The sequence below is a fragment of the Oncorhynchus masou genome, chromosome 11, assembly GCF_036934945.1.
Source record: "Oncorhynchus masou masou isolate Uvic2021 chromosome 11, UVic_Omas_1.1, whole genome shotgun sequence".
NCBI classification, from domain to species: Eukaryota; Metazoa; Chordata; class Actinopteri; order Salmoniformes; family Salmonidae; genus Oncorhynchus; species Oncorhynchus masou.
In genome coordinates this window covers 45,337,572-45,360,010 of record NC_088222.1, presented here as the reverse complement: position 1 = coordinate 45,360,010, position 22,439 = coordinate 45,337,572, and the positions used below count along the sequence as shown (strand labels likewise).

Here is a 22,439-nt window from a genome sequence, read left to right as displayed (position 1 = left end):
TCATAAATGACCAGCATGGTCAAATAATAATAATCACAGTAGTTGTCGAGGTTGCAGTAAGTCAGCACCTCAGGAGTAAATGTCAGGTGGCTTTTGATAGCCGATCATTAGGAGTATCTCTACCGCTCCTGGTTGTCTCTAGAGAGTTGAAAACAGCAGGTCTGGGACAGGTAGCACGTCCAGTGAACAGGTCAGGGTTCCATAGCCGCAGGCAGAACAGTTGATACTGGAGCAGCAGCACGGCCAGCTGGACTGGGGACAGCAAGGAGTCATCATGCCAGGTAGTCCTGAGGCATGGTCCTAGGGCTCATGTCCTCCGAGAGAGAGAGAAAGAAAGAGAGAAAGAGAGAATTAGAGAGAGCATACTTAAATTCACACAGGACACTGGATAAGACAGGAGAAGTACTCCAGATATAACAAACTGACCCTAGCCCCCTGACACATAAACTACTGCAGCATAAATACTGGAGGCTGAGACAGGAGGGGTCAGGAGACACTGTGGCCCCATCCAATGATACCCCCGGACAGGGACAAACAGGAAGGATATAGCCCCACCCACTTTGCCAAAGCACAGCCCCCACACCACTAGAGGGATATCATCAACCATCAACTTGCCATCCTGAGACAAGGCCGAGTATAGCCCACAAAGATCTCCGCCACGGCACAACCCAAGGGGGGGCGCCAACCCAGACAGGAAGATCACGTCAGTGACTCAACAGACTCACGTGACGCACCCCTCCTAGGGACGGCATGAAAGAGCACCAGTAAGCCAGTGACTCAGCCCCTGTAATTGGGTTAGAGGCAGAGAATCCCAGTGGAAAGAGGGGAACCGGCCAGGCAGAGACAGCAAGGGCGGTTCGTTGCTCCAGAGCCTTTCCGTTCACCTTCACACTCCTGGGCCAGACTACACTCAATCATATGACCCACTGAAGAGATGAGTCGTCAGTAAAGACTTAAAGGTTGAGACTGAGTTTGCGTCTCTCACATGGGTAGGCAGACCATTCCATAAAAATGGAGCTCTATAGGAGAAAGCCCTACCTCCAGCTGTTTGGTTAGAAATTCTAGGGACAATTAGGAGGCCTGCGTCAAATGCCTCTCCTGTGAAGTAATAATGCCTAGCATCCTGAAATGGATCACATACACATCATGACCAAAAGTTTGTGTACACCTGCTCGTCGAACATCTCATTCCAAAATCATGGGAATTACTATGGAGTAAGTCCCCCCTTTCCTGCTATAACAGCCTCCATTATTCTGGGAAGGCTTTCCACTAAATGTTGGAACATTGCTGCAGGGACTTGCTTCCATTCAGCCACAAAAGCATTAGCGAGGTCGGGCACTGATGTTGGGTGATTAGGCCTGGCTCGCAGTCTGCGTTCCATTTAATTCCAATATGGTGTTCGATGGGGTTGAGATCAGGGCTCTGTGCAGCCCAATCAAGTTCTTCCACTCTAATCTCGACAAACCATTTCTGTATGGATGTCGCTTTGTGCAAGGGGGCATTGTCATGCTGAAATAGAAAAGGGCCTTTCCCAATGTTGGAAGCACAGATTCAATAATCTAGAATGTCATGGTATACTGTAGCATTAAGATTTCCCTTCACTTGAACAATGCGGCCTACCCCAAACCATGAAAAACAGCCACATACCATTATTCCTCCTCCACCAAACTTTACAGTTGGCACTATGCATTTGGGGAAGGTAGCCTTCTCCTGGCATCCGTCAAACAATGATTTGTCCATTGGACTGCCAGTTGGTGGCATCCGTCAAACAATGATTTGTCCATTGGACTGCCAGTTGGTGAAGCTTGATTAATAATTTCAGAGAACACATTTCCACTGCTCCGGAGTCCAATGTCAGTGAGCTTTACACCACTCCAGCCGACACTTGGCATTGCGCATGGTGATCTTAGGCTTGTGTGCAGCTGCTCTGCCATGGAAACCCATTACATGAAGCTCTCGAAAAATAGTTATTGTGCTGAAGTTGCCTCCAGAGGCAGTTTGAAACTCGGTAGTTAGTGTGATAGTTAGTTAGTTAGGACAAATGATTTTTACATGCTAAGCATTTCAGCACTCGGCGGTCACGTTCTGTGAGCTTGTGTTGACTACCACTTCGTTGCTGAGCTGTTGTTGCTCCTGGACTTTACAATAACAGCACTTACAGTTGACCGGGGCAGCTCCAGCAGGGCAGGAATGTGGCAAACTGACTTGTTGGAAAGGTGGCATCCTATGATGGTGACAAGTTGAAAGTTACTGAGCTCTTCTGTGTTTGTCTATGGAGATTGCATGGTTGTGTGCTCAATTGTATACACCTGTCAGCAACGGGTGTGGCTGAAATAGCCAAATCCATTAATTTAAATGTGTGCACAAAGTTTTATATACACTGCATTCGGAAAGTATTCACACCCCTTGACTTATTCCACATTATGTTACATTACAGCCTTGTTTTAAAATGGATTAAATAAAAAAAATGTATCATCAATCTACACACAATGACAAAGTGAAAACAGGTTTTTAGAAATGTTTGCAATGTACTAAAAATAAAAAACATTATTCAGACCCTTTGCTATGAGACTGGAGCATCCTGTTTCCATTGATCATCCTTGACATGTTTCTTCAACTTGATTGAAGTCCACCTGTAGTAAATTAAATTGATAAGGTCCCACAGTTGACAGTGCATGTCAGAGCAAAAACAATGCCATGAGGTCGAAGGATTGAGACAGTATTGTGGTAAGGCAAAGATCTGAGGAAGGGTACCAAAACATTTCTGCAGCATTGAAGGTCACCAAAAAACACAGTGGCCTCCATCATTCTTAAATGGAAGAAGTATGGAACCACCAAAACTCTTCCTAGAGCTGGCCACCCAGCCAAACTGAGCAATCGGAGGAGAAGGGCTTTGGTCAGGGAGGTGACCAAGAACCCGATGGCCACTCTGACAGAGCTCCATAGTTCCTCTGTGGAGATGGGAGAACCTTCCTGAATGACATTCATCTCTATAGCACTCCACCAATCAGGCCTTTATGGTAGAGTGGCCAGACGGAAGCCACTCCTCAGTAAAAAACACATGTCAGCGCGCTTGAAGTCTGCTAAGACCATGAGAAACAAGATTATGTGGTCTGATTACATCAAGATTGAACTATTTGGCCTGAATGCCAAGCGTCATATCTGGAGGAAAAGCGTGGCGGCAGCATTATGTTGTGGGAAAGATTTTAGTGGCAGGGACTGGGAAACTAGTCAGGATCGAGGTAAATATGAACGGAGCAAAGTACAGAGAGCGAAGGTTCACCTTCCAACCCGACAACGACCCTAAGCACACAGCCAAGTCAATGCAGGGGTAGCTTTGGGACTTTCGCAACCTAAATAATAGCTGTACAGCAATACCCCCCATCCAACCTGACAGAGCTTGAGAGGATCTGCAGAGAAGAATGGGAGAAACTCCACAAATTCAGGTGTGCCAAGCTTGTAGCGCCATACCTAAGAAGACTCAAGGCTGTAATTGCTGCCAAAGATGCTTCAACAAAGTACTGAGTAAAGGTTCTGAATACTTATGTAAATGTGATATTTCAGTTTTTTATATCTAATAAATCAAAACAAATGTATAAAAACCTGTTTTTGCTTTGTCATTAAGGTGTATTGTGTGTAAATTGATGAGGGGAAAAAAATGATTTAATCCATTGTAGAATATGGCTATAACGTAACAAAATTTGGAAAACGTCAAGGGGTCTGAATACTTTCCCAATGCACTGTACATGTATAGTGTATTAGAAGAACTTAAGCAAAAAGTCACAAGAGGCTGTGTCATGCTGTGTTATGAACACAGTCACAGGTAAATGGCATTGTTCGGCCCGACGCGATAGTAGAGGGTCAATCAGCCTATTTACCTTTGACTGTATCAAATAACAATAACAAAAAAATATCAATTCATACAATTTAATTCCAAATCGGGATGTTAGTTCTTTTGGTCATGTTGCTACAGATGCGACCCAGTCGTTAATAATTTTTGCATAGTTGCTTTGCAAAAATGACTGGTCACCCGTTCTAAACAAAATAGTTGCTCCGCAGGCTAGACAATGCTCTTGTCAAACATTGAATCTGGAATGTCTAGCTGCATTTTTGTTTTTTAAATATTTTTGTCTATTGCCACTTACTTGAACATGTCCATGATAATGACGTTGATGCGTGATTTCGACTGGCCCAGAAAAAGTTGTCTCACCTGTGCACCGTTCACTCGATGCATGGTACTAAAGAGATCAAAAATGAAACATTAACATATATGAATCCCCACTATACCAAACTAAATGCTAGTCTGGAAGCAAGGTTGAGATACAAGAGATTATTCGGACAGCAACATGAACATGATATTCTTATGGAGGCGCAGTGATCATTTCAGATGGAGCTGTTAGCAGGCATAGGTGTGTCTGTGACGGCCAACATAGCACGGCTTGGAACGCTGCTCGCACAATTAGCATCCAGGATCCAGACAACCAGTTTTATAAAGTACAGTACAGCACAATACAAAGAATCTTGACTGACGGTAGAGTTGTCCTGTCTTCTTGCCCACCCACTCAGCCTACGTGGAGCTGGCCCCCATCGGCATCAGCTATTTCCTGTCAGGTATGCACTACACAGGTATGTGCCACAGCCATACTGAAACTGTATCCCCTGCACCTGCCTTGGGGACCTATACAAGTGTATCCTTCCTACTCTACCCCCCCTGTCTTACTCTACCTGTTGTGTACCAGTGAAGATTCCTCCAGTGTCCAGTCCTAAATAACCTAACCAACTCCCCTTACTCCTTCTGTGGGTGGGTTCAGATCATTTTCAAACTGTTTGTTGTTTGCTTATCGATAATTTTAACATTTATGCTTGTGTTCCTGTTTGTGTCATGCCTGTGTTAAACGTTGTAATATTTCATGTGCATCTTACCTCACACCAATATCTAATATTCACCACTATACAGTGTCTTGTGTTGAAATCCCACGGCGTTCAATCTGAGAATATGAGCTGTGCACAGTCATCTCATATTCTGCTTGTCTGTACAGTAGACACAGGTCCACGTGGATCATGATACACTTATCCTTTATGATTGATATTTCCATTGTTATTCTTTGATACTGCTAATATCCGCTCATGATGTCTTAAAGGCACAGTACAGGACACAACCCATATGCTGTAATTGCTAAGCCCTTCCTTTTAATGTTGTTCATTATCAATTCAATGTAGTTATCTAATGAGCTCTTGTTATTAATTGATTTCCTACTTTTCAGCTGATTGCAAGAGACCGCATCCGCAGCGTTGTTTTAATTATAGTGCAGCAAAATGTATTGGTTGAGCATGCCTTTTTGCTCAATTTCTTATTCTGGAGCTGAAACCTAATTGGGCCTCTGTTGTTTTATTGACTCACTGTTGTACTTTTAATTTCAGGTAATTGTTTTTGTCCCTACACTATTGTCTACTCTACACAACTTGTGTGGATAACCCATAGGTCTTCCTCTGACTCGCTGTCTCAACACATAGTTTGAAGAGCCTTATTAAGGGATTGTTGATTAGATGATATTGTACTCGTTGATTAGCTGCTGCTGTACTTCAACAAGCAGTAGGACTGGGGAAGGTTTTAGTTTTTACATTGACATGCAGCACTGCTGCTGCTATTCTTTCCCCATCCATTACTCAGAACCCCCATCTTTCCCTTCTGCTATGTACACACACACACACACACACACACACACACACACACACACACACACACACACACACCTGGTGATGGCTCCTGTGTGATTGTGTCAGATTGTTATTTAGAGCAGAGTTGTATTCCATGTTGTTGCTGAAGCATTTCTCATGCCACAAAGCTTCACATAATGCTACCGCTTTAAAGATGGAATCATTACTAGAAACAATAGCAAAGTGGTCACCTCACCTGTGCTTTCGGGGAAACAAGGGATGGGCCTGGAGAAATCTAACCACTCTCAAATTCAAAGCGAGATCTACAGTGGGGAGAACAAGTATTTGATACACTGCCGATTTTGCAGGTTTTCCAACTTACAAAGCATGTAGAGGTCTGTAATTTTTATCATAGGTACACTTCAACTGTGAGAGACGGAATCTAAAACAACAATCCAGAAAATCACATTGTATGATTTTTAAGTAATTCATTTGCATGTTATTGCATGACATAAGTATTTGATCACCTACCAACCAGTAAGAATTCCGGCTCTCACAGACCTGTTAGTTTTTATTTAAGAAGCCCTTCTGTTCTCCACTCATTACCTGTATTAACTACACCTGTTTGAACTCGTTACCTGTATAAAAGACACCTGTCCACACACTCAATCAAACAGACTCCAACCTCTCCACAATGGCCAAGACCAGAGAGCTGTGTAAGGACATCAGGGATAAAATTGTAGACCTGCACAAGGCTCGGATGGGCTACTGGACAACAGTCAAGCAGCTTGGTGAGAAGGCAACAACTGTTGGCGCAATTATTAGAAAATGGAAGAAGTTCAATGACGGTCAATCACCCTCGGTCTGTGGTCTGGGGCTCCTTGCAAGATCTCACCTCGTGGGGCATCAATGATCTTGAGGAAGGTGAGGGATCAGCCCAGAACTACACGGCAGGACCTGGTCAATGACCTGAAGAGAGCTGGGACCACAGTCTCAAAGAAAACCATTAGTAACACACTATGCCGTCATAGATTAATATCCTGCAGCGCACGCAAGGTCCCCCGGCTCAAGCCAACGCATGTCCAGGCCCATCTGAAGTTTGCCAATGACCATCTGGATGATCCAGAGGAGGAATGGGAGAAGGCCATGTGGTCTGATGAGACAAAAATAGAGCTTTTTGGTCTAAACTCCACTCGCCGTGTTTGGAGGAAGAAGAAGGATGAGTACAACCCCAAGAATACCATCCCAACCATGAAGCATAGAGGTGGAAACATCATTCTTTGGGGATGCTTTCCTGCAAAGGGGACAGGACGACTGCACCGTATTGAGGGGAGGGTGGATGGTGCCATGTAACGCGAGATCTTGGCCAACAACCTCCTTCCCTCAGTAAGAGCATTGAAGATGGGTCGTGGCTGGGTCTTCCAGCATGACAACGACCCGGAACACACAGCCAGGGCAACTAAGGAGTGGCTGCGTAAGAAGCATCTCAAGGTCCTGGAGTGGCCTAGCCCGTCTCCAGACCTGAACCCAATAGAACATCTTTGGAGGGAGTTGAAAGTCCGTATAGCCCAGCAACAGCCCCGAAACCTGAAGGATCTGGAGAAGTTCTGTATGGAGGAGTGGGCCAAAATCCCTGCTGCAGTGTGTGCAAACCTGGTCAAGAACTACAGGAAACGTATGATCTCTGTAATTGCAAACAAAGGTTTCTGTACCAAATATTAAGTTCTGCTTTTCTGATGTATAAAATGTTATGCAATAAAATGCAAATGAATTACTTAAAAATCATACAATGTGATTTTCTGGATTTTTTTTCCGATTCCATCTTTCACAGTTGAAGTGTACCTATGATAAAAATTACAGACCTCTACATGCTTTGTAAGTAGGAATACCTGCAAAATCGGCAGTGTATCAAATACTTGTTCTCCCCACTGTATGTATGACTGACCATCCATGAAAATTAGATTTGCAACTATTTAAAAAAAACTATTTTACATTTGATGTTTTCAAAGCAAATCAAATGTATTTATATAGCCCTTCGTACATCAGCTGATATCTCAAAGTGCTGTACAGAAACCCAGCCTAAAACCCCAAACAGCAAGCAATGCAGGTGTAGAAGCACGGTGGCTAGGAAAAACTCCCTAGAAAGGCCAAAACCTAGGAAGAAACCAAGAGAGGAACCAGGCTATGTGGGGTGGCCAGTCCTCTTCTGGCTGTGCCGGGTGGAGATTATAACAGAACATGGCCAAGATGTTCAAATGTTCATAAATGACCAGCATGGTCCAATAATAATAAGGCAGAACAGTTGAAACTGGAGCAGCAGCACGGCCAGGTGGACTGGGGACAGCAAGGAGTCATCATGTCAGGTAGTCCTGAGGCATTGTCCTAGAGCTCAGGTCCTCCATGAGAGAGAAAGAAAGAGAGAATTAGAGAGAGCACACTTAAATTCACACATGACACCGAATAGGACAGGAGAAGTACTCCAGATATAACAAACTGACCCTAGCCCCCGACACATAAACTACTGCAGCATAAATACTGGAGGCTGAGACAGGAGGGGTCAGCAGACACTGTGGCCCCATCCGAGGACACCCCCGGACAGGGCCAAACAGGAAGGATATAACCCTTTTTGATGCTATACAGTACTTGTTTACATTTGCATTGTTTAGTAACATTGGAGTAAAACAAGCTAATACTGTATGTTGGGTTCTCATGGAGTGTGACAGTTGAACTAAGCTCATGAGGCATTTCTAAGTTATATTCTTCAAGAATCGTCATTCATTTAGAAGTCCAGAAATGGATGGATTCTAGCTTTAACATTCTTTTTTTCTTTTTTATTCCTTGTACTCCTCCTCCACACCACGACCTGTCTTCATTCATCCTCATTTTCAATTCATCCTACCCAAGCCACAGGGTCTTTTGGCAATTTTGTCATAATAACCTGGACCATTACTATATCTCTGTTATGTCTCATTTCTCTCTATTACACATTTCTCTGTCCATGGAGCAGGAGCATCTACCGGTCAGCCAAACATGTCATAATGAAAATTACATTTCTGGTCTATCCCCCCCCCCCCCCCCCCCGTTAATTGAATTGCTTATCTTCAGATCTGCATAGTTGAGCAGTGCTTCCACTGCAGTCATTTGACTGTGGTGCTGCGCCAGGGCAAAATCATTGCTGTCATGGCAAAAAAATAGGCAAGCATGCATTCCGACAGGCAGTCAATGCACAACTATTCTTGCAATTGCTTAGAAAACAGCAGTTGTAATGGCCTTTGTTAAAAAGAAGGCCTGGTTAAGCACCTTACCAATCTGCAATTCACCATGAATGCATAGGGGAAGAGTGGGGCTAAATGTAATATGGATCAATTGTAGGGTTACTTGGGGTAAAACTTCACCCTTCCTCTAAATCCTTTTTTTGAGAGTGACCTTAAAAAAAATAGTGATGAGACGGATGACATTTTTTTGTTGAGCAAGTGTTGTGGCAACCAGGTGGCTGGTTAACCCAACTTACTCTAACTGGTAGGCCTAGATTATATTCACTGTGTTGATGAATGTTACATACAGTAACATTCATCAACAGGATGCTAACCAGTTAAAAGATCACATTTGCGGTCGAGCTAAAGATTAGACCAATAGGATAAATGCAGATAGGCATCCCCATGCTTCAGCCTATTTATTTATAGCCACTATACTGCATCAGTTGGGATACAGGTGATAATGCTTATTGCTAATAGCATACCTTATAATATGGACCATGCATAGGCTATATGCATGGTCCTATATGTACAAATTATTTGAACAAATCATTTTACCAATATGTTATAGGGCTCATCTGGTGGTGGACATTATTATGTTGCCAGCACATTTTCTCCCATTCATTTTGGAGTAGCAGGTCCTTTTTTTAACGTCACCAGAACAGAGCTTCTCAATCCATCTACATAAAACATTTCCGGGAGGACCCCTGGAATTTCTAATACAGCTCTTTGTAGATGTCCACACTGACGTAATGTGGGGACTGAGCTTGCATATGATGCCCTTTATCTGAGATGCTGTTTTTAAAGAAATGCTAACATTTCAGCATTAGCACGAGCACATCTAAATGTCACTTCTCTTTTTACGCCTGCTTCAGCCTGCCTGCCCCACAAACCTCTCAGAATAATATGCATACACATACAGCACCTACCCACCCCTCCTGCCCTGGGTGTAACTGGGTTGTTGCTGTTCTCAGGGAGCTTCACACTGGCGGAGCTGGGAGTGAGTGACCAACAGGCCCAGCACCAGCACCAGACCCAGCACCAGCACCAGACCCAGCATCAGCACCAGACCCAGCACCTGCACCAGGCTGCCTACCACTCCTCCCATTCGGAGCTGGGCCTGTTACAGCAGGGCTACTCCCTCAGCACCGGCTCCGACGCAGACTCTGACCCAGAGGGGGTCATGTCGCCGGAGCGTGCCGTTCAGCTGTGGGGGGGTCACGAGATCAAGTCCCATCGCAGCTCCGGCCTCTCCAGCAGGGAAAACTCAGCCCTCACACTCACCGACTCAGACAACGAACACAAGTCTGACGACGAGTCAGGTAGGACAGACAGAAAGAGAGAGCGAGCGAGAGAGAGAGGTGGGGAGGGAGAGATTGGGGCAGTGGAGAAAGAGCGATGGAGAGAAAGGCTGAGACAGTAAGGGGTAGCTGAGACTGAAACCAACAGAGAAATGTTGTGAGGGTGGGTGTCATGAAAAATGTATGGACACAAAAAGACAGAGCTCCTTGGAAGTGCACTTGCAGTTTTTTGATGCATATGTTTTTCTTGACTTAAAATGTACAGTGCCTTGCGAAAGTATTCGGCCACTTGAACTTTGCGACCTTTTGCCACATTTCAGGCTTCAAACATAAAGATATAAAAATGTATTTTTTTGTGAAGAATCAACAACAAGTGGGACACAATCATGAAGTGGAACTACATTTATTGGATATTTCAAACTTTTTAAACAAATCAAAAACTGAAAAATTGGGCGTGCAAAATTATTCAGCCCCCTTAAGTTAATACTTTGTAGCGCCACCTTTTGCTGCGATTACAGCTGTAAGTCGCTTGGGGTATGTCTCTATCAGTTTTGCACATCGAGAGACTGAAATTTTTTCCCATTCCTCCTTGCAAAACAGCTCGAGCTCAGTGAGGTTGGATGGAGAGCATTTGTGAACAGCAGTTTTCAGTTCTTTCCACAGATTCTCGATTGGATTCAGGTCTGGACTTTGACTTGGCCATTCTAACACCTGGATATGTTTATTTTTGAACCATTCCATTGTAGATTTTGCTTTATGTTTTGGATCATTGTCTTGTAGGAAGACAAATCTCCGTCCCAGTCTCAGGTCTTTTGCAGACTCCATCAGGTTTTCTTCCAGAATGGTCCTGTATTTGGCTCCATCCATCTTCCCATCAATTTTAACCATCTTCCCTGTCCCTGCTGAAGAAAAGCAGGCCACAACCATGATGCTGCTACCACCATGTTTGACAGTGGGTATGGTATGTTCAGGGTGATGAGCTGTGTTGCTTTTACGCCAAACATAACGTTTTGCATTGTTGCCAAAAAGTTCAATTTTGTTTTCATCTGACCAGAGCACCTTCTTCCACATGTTTGGTGTGTCTCCCAGGTGGCTTGTGGCAAACTTTAAACAACACTTTTTATGGATATCTTTAAGAAATGGCTTTCTTCTTGCCACTCTTCCATAAAGGCCAGATTTGTGCAATATACGACTGATTGTTGTCCTATGGACAGAGTCTCCCACCTCAGCTGTAGATCTCTGCAGTTCATCCAGAGTGATCATGGGCCTCTTGGCTGCATCTCTGATCAGTCTTCTCCTTGTATGAGCTGAAAGTTTAGAGCGACGGCCAGGTCTTGGTAGATTTACAGTGGTCTGATACTCCTTCCATTTCAATATTATCGCTTGCACAGTGCTCCTTGGGATGTTTAAAGCTTGGGAAATCTTTTTGTATCCAAATCCGGCTTTAAACTTCTTCACAACAGTATCTCGGACCTGCCTGGTGTGTTCCTTGTTCTTCATGATGCTCTCTGCGCTTTTAACGGACCTCTGAGACTATCACAGTGTAGGTGCATTTATACGGAGACTTGATTACACACAGGTGGATTGTATTTATCATCATTAGTCATTTAGGTCAACATTGGATCATTCAGAGATCCTCACTGAACTTCTGGAGAGAGCTTGCTGCACTGAAAGTAAAGGGGCTGGATAATTTTGCACGCCCAATTTTTCAGTTTTTGATTTGTTAAAAAAGTTTGAAATATCCAATAAATGTCGTTCCACTTCATGATTGTGTCCCACTTGTTGTTGATTCTTCACAAAAAAATACAGTTTTATATCTTTATGTTTGAAGCCTGAAATGTGGCAAAAGTTCAAGGGGGCCGAATACTTTCGCAAGGCACTGTATGTCTTTGCTACCAAGCCAGTCTGGCTGAATGTCACTCAACACTAGTGCTGAGCAATTAAACAAAATGTCTGTTATTTTTCCTTTTTTAAATAACTAATTGACCAGGGTTAGTTCAATCATTTGAATTCCATTTCAGTTTTTTTCTGAGGCAAGGCGCAGTTTCTCTAGAGATAAATCAGATCAAGCCCGAACTGTGCAATGTAGTAGGGAGTAGTAGTTTCCAACAAGCCAATATTCTACATAGTTTAGCACAGAAAATGTGGTAATTAACTGCAATGACCATAATCTATTGTGCCCCTACTTGTCCGGTCTCAGACGGAGAGAAGAGACAGAAGAGTGGGCGATCGAGAGGGATACAGAGCATTTGCTTCATGAGCTATCTTTACCTGTAAATACATGACGTAAGATTGATAGTTGGTATTCAGTCATAAAAGTATGCCTCATTTACTTTGAATAACTACTAAAATAGTGATTTTGCCAGACAGCATAGGCAGCAGCTCTATAGAGATGAGATTATGACTTGGAATGAAATAATAAAGTCATCAAATAGGCCAAAAACAAGTGTAATATACACAACAACTGAAATGTTTTATTAAAGTAAAGTAATGTGAATAAATTAATGGGATACGTAGTAATGGGCAGTCACTACCATCATGGGACTTGTATTAATTGTTTTATTCTGTGTTGTTACAGCATTCAACCCACATAATGGTTAGTGCATTTAATGTAAAAAAAAAGAAAGAACTGAAATCGAAAACCGTGAGAATTTTTTAATAATCGACCCGAATCCGAATTGACCTCAAAAAGCACCAATCGCTCAGCACTAACGAACACAGTCGCAGTAACTAAATTTACCAATTAGAATTGTTTTTGAATGGACCCAGAGCATTAGAGCCACCAACACTGGATCCTGATCAGGACTTTGATCAGATTAAGTCCTGGACACTATTTCTCCCACTGTGTTGAGTCAGTCAGCCATGCTGCTCTGCCTGGCATGGCGCCCTCCTCTGATTGACAGAGTCTCTTAGAGATCAGCTCTTTTGCTTCTTCTCGGTCTCTTCCTCCCTCTATCCCGTTGGCTTCTTCTCCGCTAGCCATCTCTCTGAAACCATCACCACACACAGAGAGAGCATGCTACTGTAGAGTATACCAGCACCACTCTGACTCTCATTTCTCACTAACGTCCTAATAGTATGCATACTAGGATGGCAATGATTTTGGGATTGCTGCCAATGAGAATATACATTTAAGTGAAATGATATTGTTTTCCTCTGGTCCCTTCTCCTGCATCTCTTCCTGTGTTTATTTGGGCATCGGGGGTTTGCGTATGTGAAATGATCTGTCTTTTTCTTGTCCCCTCACCTGTACTATCTGAGCTTGGCAGTAATGGCAGGTTTAAGAGGAGAGGTGTTGGAGTTTGATTGTAAGTTGTGTTTAACACACGTTTGTCTACCTGATTTATATACCTGGTTGTGTTTGTAATTTCTAGACAATGGAAGGTGATCCCGTTGTTTGATTCTGTTAGCACTCTGTGAGTTTGGGGTCATGAGGACGCATTCTGTGGTCTCCCCGTAGGTGTCGAGCGTCACTTCACACTAACAATAGTGCCACCCGGCTCACGCTGCAAATTACGTGGTGCTGATTTCCACTGGGGAATCATCTGCATTGTTCACAGTACAAATATGCATCAGGAAGCGATCACAGGCCTTTGTGGAGCCTGCTGATGGTTTTTTTTCCATTAAAGGTTTATTTTTCTGTGTGAAAGCCAGAAATTAAATCCCTGCATCCACCAAACACCCTAGCCTAGAAGTTATCTTAGAACAGATCCCCATGCTTATCCTTCAAAAAGGCCACGGCGCTGCATGATCCATTTTAATGTGCCTTTTTTATAGATTGGTTCATAAAGTGTTTGTGTAGATTGAATTAAATGCGCACGCAGCAAGACTCCAGACACTAATGTATTCTCACCATGGGAGCTAATTAATAAGGACAGCGAAGCGAGCGTTCGATTTGATCAAGAGACCACGGGATGAGTAGCGCTAGAGTGCAGGGGACTGTTTGTCCTGTGTTGGAGACGATGCAAGGCGAGGCGAGGGGGGCACTGTCTCTCTCAGTTCTGCTCATTATCACCTTACAGTGTTTCATGGTTGTTCTTGGGTCAAGGGGTCCTCTTGACGAACACAGCTGAGATTAACTGAACCATAGTGCTGTCGTCACCATGCCCAGCGACTGACTCCAAGTGACTCCCCTTCATCTGGCCTGTCAGAGTGTCACAGACTTCTGTTGGCCCTCGAGCTCCTCCACAGCGCCTGCTGCCTTGCCTCGACTCTCCCCCGCTGCCTTCTGGGAGCTGTGCCTCTGTGCCAGAGACGCAATGAGAGAGGGCCCTGCACGCACGCCACAGTGGAATAAAAACAATTGGCTTATTAGCATCCCGGCCCTCATTAAAACAGCAGGATTTGTCTGTTATTTGTTGTATTGAAAGTCTTTGAAGCTGATATCTGAGTCACAATGCACTGGTGCAGAGGCATTTTCTCCATCGGGTAATGGCAGACTTCATAACACAATAATTGTCAATATAGAATACAACTTGGTAGGAGACAAAGTTTGTGAAGAGCTGAAATTATTATATTAATATTGAATGCTAATTCACAGCGGGGGAGTATAAGGGGTTGTACAGTGAAACACAACTTACTGCCATGCCTACTGGGATCAGAGAGGAGTGTCAACAACAGTAGCATACAGTTGATGCCACAGGTGTATCTTATCAACATACAGTAGACTACAGCTTCAGTTGTTGCTTACAGTTTTTGACAATTGCTTGACATGATTTCAGAAACTATGGCTCCTTTTCTCTAGACTCTACACACAAAACCCCCAAACACACACACAACATGCAAAACGTCACACATCTCTTGCAAAACAAAACTTAATTCAAAACTGTTTTTGCATCAAAACTCTACACACAAACCATCAAATTATTAGCTCTTATACATGTCAACTACACACAGATGTGACAAATGTAGAGCACTACTATCTTGTGTCTTTTGCATGTTCAGTGTGCAGTGGAGTCCACGGCAGTTTATCATAGCACTCACACATGCATGTATGTGCACAAATATATACAGTATGTATGCATATTCAGTATATATTTACACAATAAACAGATATGCAAGGGGGGAAATCATATGTATTTCTTTCTCAAAACATTGTATTTTCATCCAGATTTCAGTAACAGACCAAAGAAATACAGTATAAGATAAACAAATAGGCTTGTCCTTGGCCTCTTCCTAATTTTCCTCCTTGTCCTTGTCCTCTTCCTCCTTGTCCTCGTCCCCTTCTTACTCTCACTCCTCTTCCTCTTACTCTCTCTCCAAAATTGGCCTCCATTGTTGTCCAAACCAAGAAAGCCAACCTGAAGCCTATTCATAGTGCTCAAGCTCTTATTTCTATGTGAAGAAATGAGCTATAAGTGTTTTCGCACGTGAGCACTGGGTGTAGGTAATCGGTAAACAAGTGTTGCATTTGGAATGGCAGTGTTTTCCAAACGAAACACAAGACCTGTTAGTTTTGAATGATGTCTCTAACGTCGAGAAGTGTGTTTTAGTGTTTTTGCAAAAAAGTGTGCTTCACAATTGCAAGCTGAGTGTAAAGCGGATAATGTGCTTGCAGTTTTGCAGACTTGGTCTGAAGATTAGGTACATGAGTTACTGGTTTCACTGAGTGTGCCTCAAGTGCTACTTTTAGTGTGTACGCGATTGTAAATTAAAAATAAATAAAAAAATGTAATAGATTCCACGTGTCCGTGGTATAGCATAGATTCCATGGGTTAGACACTCAGAAATCACACATGTGTACCTGTATGTTGGTGGATGTAGTCATCATTTCTGATGGAGTGCATGTAGGAGAAGCCTAGTGGGAGACTGACAGGTGGATTCCTATCTATCTAGTTATAGCATAATCACACATTTCACTGGCTTTCCACATCTCATTAACAAACATCAATCTAATTATGAAGAGATTTGTTTAATTTAACAACCAGGGCGTGTCTGCCTGTCTCCCTCTTTAAATCTCTACATTGTGTCACTTGGATTGTTAAATGAATGGAAATGAGCATGTCTGTCTGTCAGTAATGGAAAAGGATGGCGCAAGTGGGCAATCATTAGTTCTGAAGTCAAATCTTAGCTATGGTTTCCAGGACAACCATCCTCCTTGAAACAACATTTGGCAGGCCCTTTGGGTCTGTGTGTATTTCAGTGTGTGTGTGTGTGTGTCAACATTCATCCTCACTCCTGTGAATGATGTCTCAGATTGCCATAGGCTTGGTTGTTTTCCAGTGGGATTCCAATAGTATTGTAGTTACGGCACCGGAATGAAGGGCTGCTAACTGTAGTACGCTGTTGCTGGACAACCCAACCAGACTGACAAAATAACATTGTGAAAGAGTTGTCATAATGTAGGTTGGCCACACATTTTCCTCTTTTTTAAAGAATAGTTCTGCCAAATGTCACTAACTTAACAGTCAAAATGTTCTCCATATCACGCGTGTTTCTTTCTGTCTAATTTTGACAAGAGTGGGAGGGTGAGAAGTAAAAGGGGCCCTCATTTCATTTTATTTGTGCGTGCTGAAAGTGTTGGGATTGGCAGCCAGCTAGGCTAACGTTAGTGCAGCGCAGCATGACAGGAACAGGGGCCCAGCCAGGCGAGGCATTTCCTGGGCACAGGTGTGACAGGCGCTAATGAATCCACTAATGGCAGCCGTTCCCCTCCATGCTTATCTGTCCCACTTCTATCTATACTGTTATTTCACAATTGTTTACAGGCCATTAGCATTTGCTATGTGATAGAACAACACACACTGGGCCTTTACTGCGGTTGCCTGTTGGGAAAATGGCGGTGACAGTGCTGAACGTTTATTTAACGTGTCGACGGCTACAGCAAAGGAGGTAATTGAGAATTGATTTAGCAATAATGACTTTTCATATGTTCCCCTGCACAATGCTGATGCTGTCTGATTAACTTGCGAGACTGCAATTTGCCACTTAATGGGGTCTGCCCTTTCCCTTTGCAAAAGAGGAGCTGACTTTTGGAGTTGTGAAAATTCACTGTTTGAAATTGTCATCGTCTGCTCTGAAAACCGATCCATCTTTGTCTTGTTTTACTTGTTACCAAAGACAGCGATAAGAGCTTTGTATTGGCGACGGATGTGGAACCAGGGATTGGCTTTGTGGTTACCGCAGTCAGACACACTGTCTGTAGTCTCTAGTAACTAAGGGGATGCTGTTATGCAGGGTAGTTAACATAACTTAACCATTTACACACTCCATTTGTAAAAACCTCTCAGATTAAAGATTGCTTGCTGGGGAATGCGCAGCTGTTTGCATTGTTTGCATTCTTGTGACTATATTATATTTGCACTCATAATGTGCAGGGAGCATTATGATATTCTCAGGCACGTACAGTACACTGATGTGACAGATGATGGCAATGTGGAACCCGGCAGGAAATGACACATTAGATAACAGTGTGCCACATCTCTTTTACCAAGCACATCTGGTGGCAGATTTAGTCAATACAATAAAATGTCAAAATCACAATGAGACTCCGGAATAGAGCGAGAAACCCCACTGCTTCTTTAAATTGGATTCCATGTTCGAGCTCGGAAAATGGTCAAGTCTAGGAGTATGTGAGAGCACCCAGTGTATAGATTGTGTTGAGAGGCATGACTGACAATGTGTTAGTTCTAGATAGGGACCAGACTGCAGATAGAAACTTGGGTTACCAGGATGTTAGTGTTCAATAATAGGGATGTAAAAAAAAAAAAAAAAAAAATTTTTATCTTGTTTGTGTGGTGTGAGGGGGGGTCTGTCTACTTGTCTTGTCTTCATATTTACCATGCTGTATTTCCTTTTTGTTCTTATTATTAAAATGTTTGTGTCTTCCATCTCAAGCATACTTCGATGATGAAGGGGATGATGAGGATGAGGAGGATCTGTACAGTCACCACCGTTTCAGTAAGTGCCAACTCACTTTCACCCCTCTACTGTGTACTGCAAAGGCATCTGTGTTCTTTCTACAACGGTGCCTTTTGCAACCTTCATCTGCAGTTGTTACCTTTGATACCACCATCAAACACACTGTTGTGAATTCATCCTTCATGACATTGTTCCAGTGATCTGTTGTTGTTTTCATCCTTTCCCGTTGTGTTGGGCTGAGTGTGTTGTTGGGGAAGGCCTTTTGTCAGGGTGTTCATGCATCCAGGACATCAGGTCCCCTGTGAGCGGGAGGAGGATTAGCTGCACTCCTGTGCTGTGGCTGTCAGTCAAGGGAAGAGAACAGGGGACAAACAGGCACGGACACTTAGGGGCAGTAGCCTGTTGTAACTGAACAGTACTGTTTTCCCTGATGAGAAGTTGTCTCACAGAGACACACAGAGACAGATTGCTTTCTTCATAAACCACTCATTAGGAACTCCATTAATCACAATTCCTTAAACAAACCCAGGGCCAATTAGCTTCTTTCATCTGGAAATACCAGTCATCACTGAATTGCTTTTCAGTCCAGCTATTCCAGGCATTTTACAGTTATTTGAGCAATTGCCTCCACAAAGGCAATTCAGCAATGAGTCTGTTTTTTTCCCCATTAGTCAAAGCCACAGCCATATGTTGTGCACAGGGAAACTGAGGGGTCATCTGTGTTGTTGTATGTTTAAGTAAATTGAAGTATTACAATCATTATTGGAGTTTTAAACATGCTTGATTTAGGCCATAAATTATATCTGTGTCACAGCTTATCTCACAGTTTCTCCTCAGCCACCAGCAACATGTATTTAGCCATTGGGAGGGATAGAAGCAGTGGCCCTATGGTAGGAGTAATGGTGTTATCCAAAGGTAGTAAATACCACTGGTTAGAGTACTGAGTAGTATCCACTGGTGCCATTCATATGGCATGGAGATGAAACTGAATGGGAGTGGATTGTAGGTCGATAACAGCAACCGCTACTTTGTTACCTAATCAATCACCTGTCAAACATTCACAGGTCTCCTTGGTGCTACACCAGCTCATCATGACCCAGTTTGGCTGTACCTACCTCTCCTTCCCCGACCCTGTCCCTCCCTGACCCTGCAGGTTGTGTGTGGGCCTATGTGATTACTCCCCTCTCCCAGTCTCCTACTGTGTGCTGGGGAGCAGAGTGGTGTACAATACAATAGCGCAAACAATCAGAACCTTCATTCTAAGGCACCACAGGAACATGATTTTGCTCCTCAGGGTGACTCAACAAGGGGTTGAGCCTTTCTTTGTACCTATCATTTTGCTCACAGTGCAGCCAGCTTTCTTCATTTGCAGAATGCTGCCTTTGTTATTTGATATCAGATGCTATCTCATTTTTGTGAGATAGTACATCCCGTTATTTTAACAGGGTATATTGAGTCTCTGCTTCCATTTGTTCAACACGCTAAGTCTACTTTTTGATTTCTAACGTGTAGTTATTGTGTATGAATCCATATCCAGATTTGGAAACCTTGTTAGATGTATCTAGGCAGGGATCTGCAACAGTTATTTCAAGACCTACAGTACATTGCAATACATTGGAGGGATGCATAATTTGATCAGAGCAATTGTGCATGAAAACAGCTACATGATTGGCACATTGTAAACATAGTTACTTACATTATTTCATTAGCACAGTTCTGACAAACACACTGATGCACATCACTGAGCAGCACATTTCTGCTTTCTCATACTGAGCACACTTGTTTGCTTGGGCTAAATTACTATGCTTGGCCCAAACGTTTTCTCCAAGCACATGCATTGAAACTGTGCCAGTGTTCCCCTTGAGATCAAATCTGACTTAGAAAGGACAGTGATCTAAAAGACAGTCCAGGAATAATAAAACAAAACTCTTAGGGATTCAGCAGAATAGATATGCAGTAAGGCATGTTGGTTTATTTGTGGCGCTACCTGTGATGGATGGTGAATAGTGATCATTCTAATCAACATCTGTGGCTGGGAAAGAGCGCTCCAAATTGAACATTATCAGTATGTTGAAATCTTTAATCCCACTGTTTCTGGCACCTAATTATCATCACGCTAAACTCATTTGCCCCTCTAGCACAGTCAAACTGTAGGGAAGGATGAACATGTACATATCATTCACACTCATCACTGGATAGATGTTTGCTTTTACACAATAATATTGGTGTAATTGAAACGTTTCTACTACAAACTATCGCTAAAGGTTATTGTGAAGATGTGACATGCTGTAATGCAAGGTCTACTATTGGATTGAATGTTGATTATGAAGACAGACACTACCTACAACCCTTGAATAGAAAGGGATTGTTCCCTTTTAGTTGCTAAGGTACAGTCAATAGAAAATGGATACTTAGAAGAGATTTCCCTTCCCACATCCATGTGTCAGTAATTAACAATCCACGCAAAGAAGCCAAAGCAAAGAATTCCATTCCATGTTTTGAATTCTTGTCTTCAGAGAAGCATATGAATTGCAGTGTCTTTTATACCATTGGCATTTGGGATTGAAAAATAACATGAATAGCTGTTTCAGCCAAGCGGATGTGAACAAGTATTGTTGACTTCCTGGATGTCCCTTTATCCTATACAGTACAGTAAACACACACACACACACACACACACACACACACACACACACACACACACACACACACACACACACACACACACTGTAACAAAGCAGTGATGTAATGGCAAAGAGGAACTATCCAAGTCAACTGTCCGACACAATCTTGACTGTACATGAATGACGGAAATGCGTGCAAGGCAGGCTATGTATTACTTGCCTGGATATCCAGTGACTTTCACGCAGTAGCCAGAATCTGTCTGTAACACAATGTGACTGGCTCAGTGATGATTATTTGTTGTTGCGTCTGAACAGGGGCCAGCCAGTGTTGTGATGTCATAAAGGTTCTCCAACTGATATCAACATAAACAAGCAGGATATTGACTGGGCTTGCAGGGCCCCCTTGTGTTGAGTTCGTCCCGGATGCATATGGAGATGTATGATATTAAATCCCTGTACCCCTCAGTATGTTCTTCGGAATCAACAATTCAGTTTTGGGGTATTTCCGGGCCAGTTCCTCATCCTTTTTTTCTCTCTTACTCTTTCTCTCAAGTGCCATGAAAATATTTTTTCCAGGTGGATCAACCAAATGACCTAAATATACCTGAAATGTCCTCATTTTTCAACCTCTTCTTTGACTCACTTTGTCCCATGCCTCCTGTTTCACTCTACTTCTAAAAGTGTGAGCCATTTAGTTCCTCATTCACATCAGTGTCTCTAAACATATTTAACACACTCACAAATAGTCAAAAGCTTGAGTTGTCTTAAAAAAAACACAACACCTGTTTTGAAGTGGATGTGCAGTTACTTAAATCATTGATTTACCAGTCAGATCAAAGTTGCTCCAATCCTGCAGGACACTAAGCATTTAATCTGAGAACATATGTCAGCTCTATTCCTCTGTGGCTTCTCTTCAGAGACCGAGGGGAGAAAGATTGTCTGCTCTTTGGGGACAGGATGCTCCTGCTGTTTGATAAGCCAGTAGTCATAGATGTGGGTGGCTGCCAGCCTTCCTCTGCTTTCTGTTTCTCTCTTTGCTGTCAGATCTTTTGTTCTTGTTTCTTAAAACACCAGTGTCACTGACAGTCTCTCTATTCCTCCCACTTCTTTTCAAATGAAAACAAACATGAAATGTTTGAAATGAAAGAATTGTCACTTTACCGATGCAGAGAGGAGGCGGATGCTCTTTTCTCGTTGTGCACTCAACGCTGCAAGACCAAAATAAAAGCAGTCGAAAGTCGATTTTCTGAAACACAAAAAAAAGTGTCAGTGAGTTTGTTGATGAAGAGATTGCCTTGTTTTTAATGGGAGCCTTGTCTGCGGAGAGGTAGAGCTGAGCCGATGGCTTCACCTGTCACTCGTCGGATTGATCCAATCGGTGTTGGCTATTGATGTGATCTATGCGCCGTTCCATAAGTGAATCCTTTTAGTCCCAGCAGCTCTTTCTCAAACTGCACTTTACATCACTTATTTTCATCAGAAAGCTTTCGTACCTCTGCAGCATGTGACAGAGCCTTCATCTCTCCCCACTGCATGCAGGGAAATGGCACAAACACTTGCCATTCCTGCTGCAACATTGATGCAGTGATTAAACATGTGGATGTCTGAGAGAGAGGGAATGCCGTCCTCAATCTGGGTTTAGGGCCGACCACAGCACTTTCCTGCTCTGCTGACAACCCTATCATAATACCTCCTCTGTTTGGAAGGGGAATCTAATGAGGGGTTGAAGGAACAAATTGGAA

The 22,439-nt window shown here is 43.1% G+C and overlaps 1 protein-coding gene across 1 annotated transcript in view; it reads left to right on the top strand.

Moving 5' to 3' along the window:
- Window positions 1-22,439, top strand: part of LOC135548735 (teneurin-2-like) — a 217,506-nt gene that overhangs the window by 25,092 nt on the left and 169,975 nt on the right. Inside the window, exon 4 of the mRNA XM_064978616.1 lies at window positions 9,988-10,234. Coding sequence (XP_064834688.1) covers window positions 9,988-10,234 — 247 coding nt within the window. The remainder of the gene's footprint in view (window positions 1-9,987; window positions 10,235-22,439) is intronic.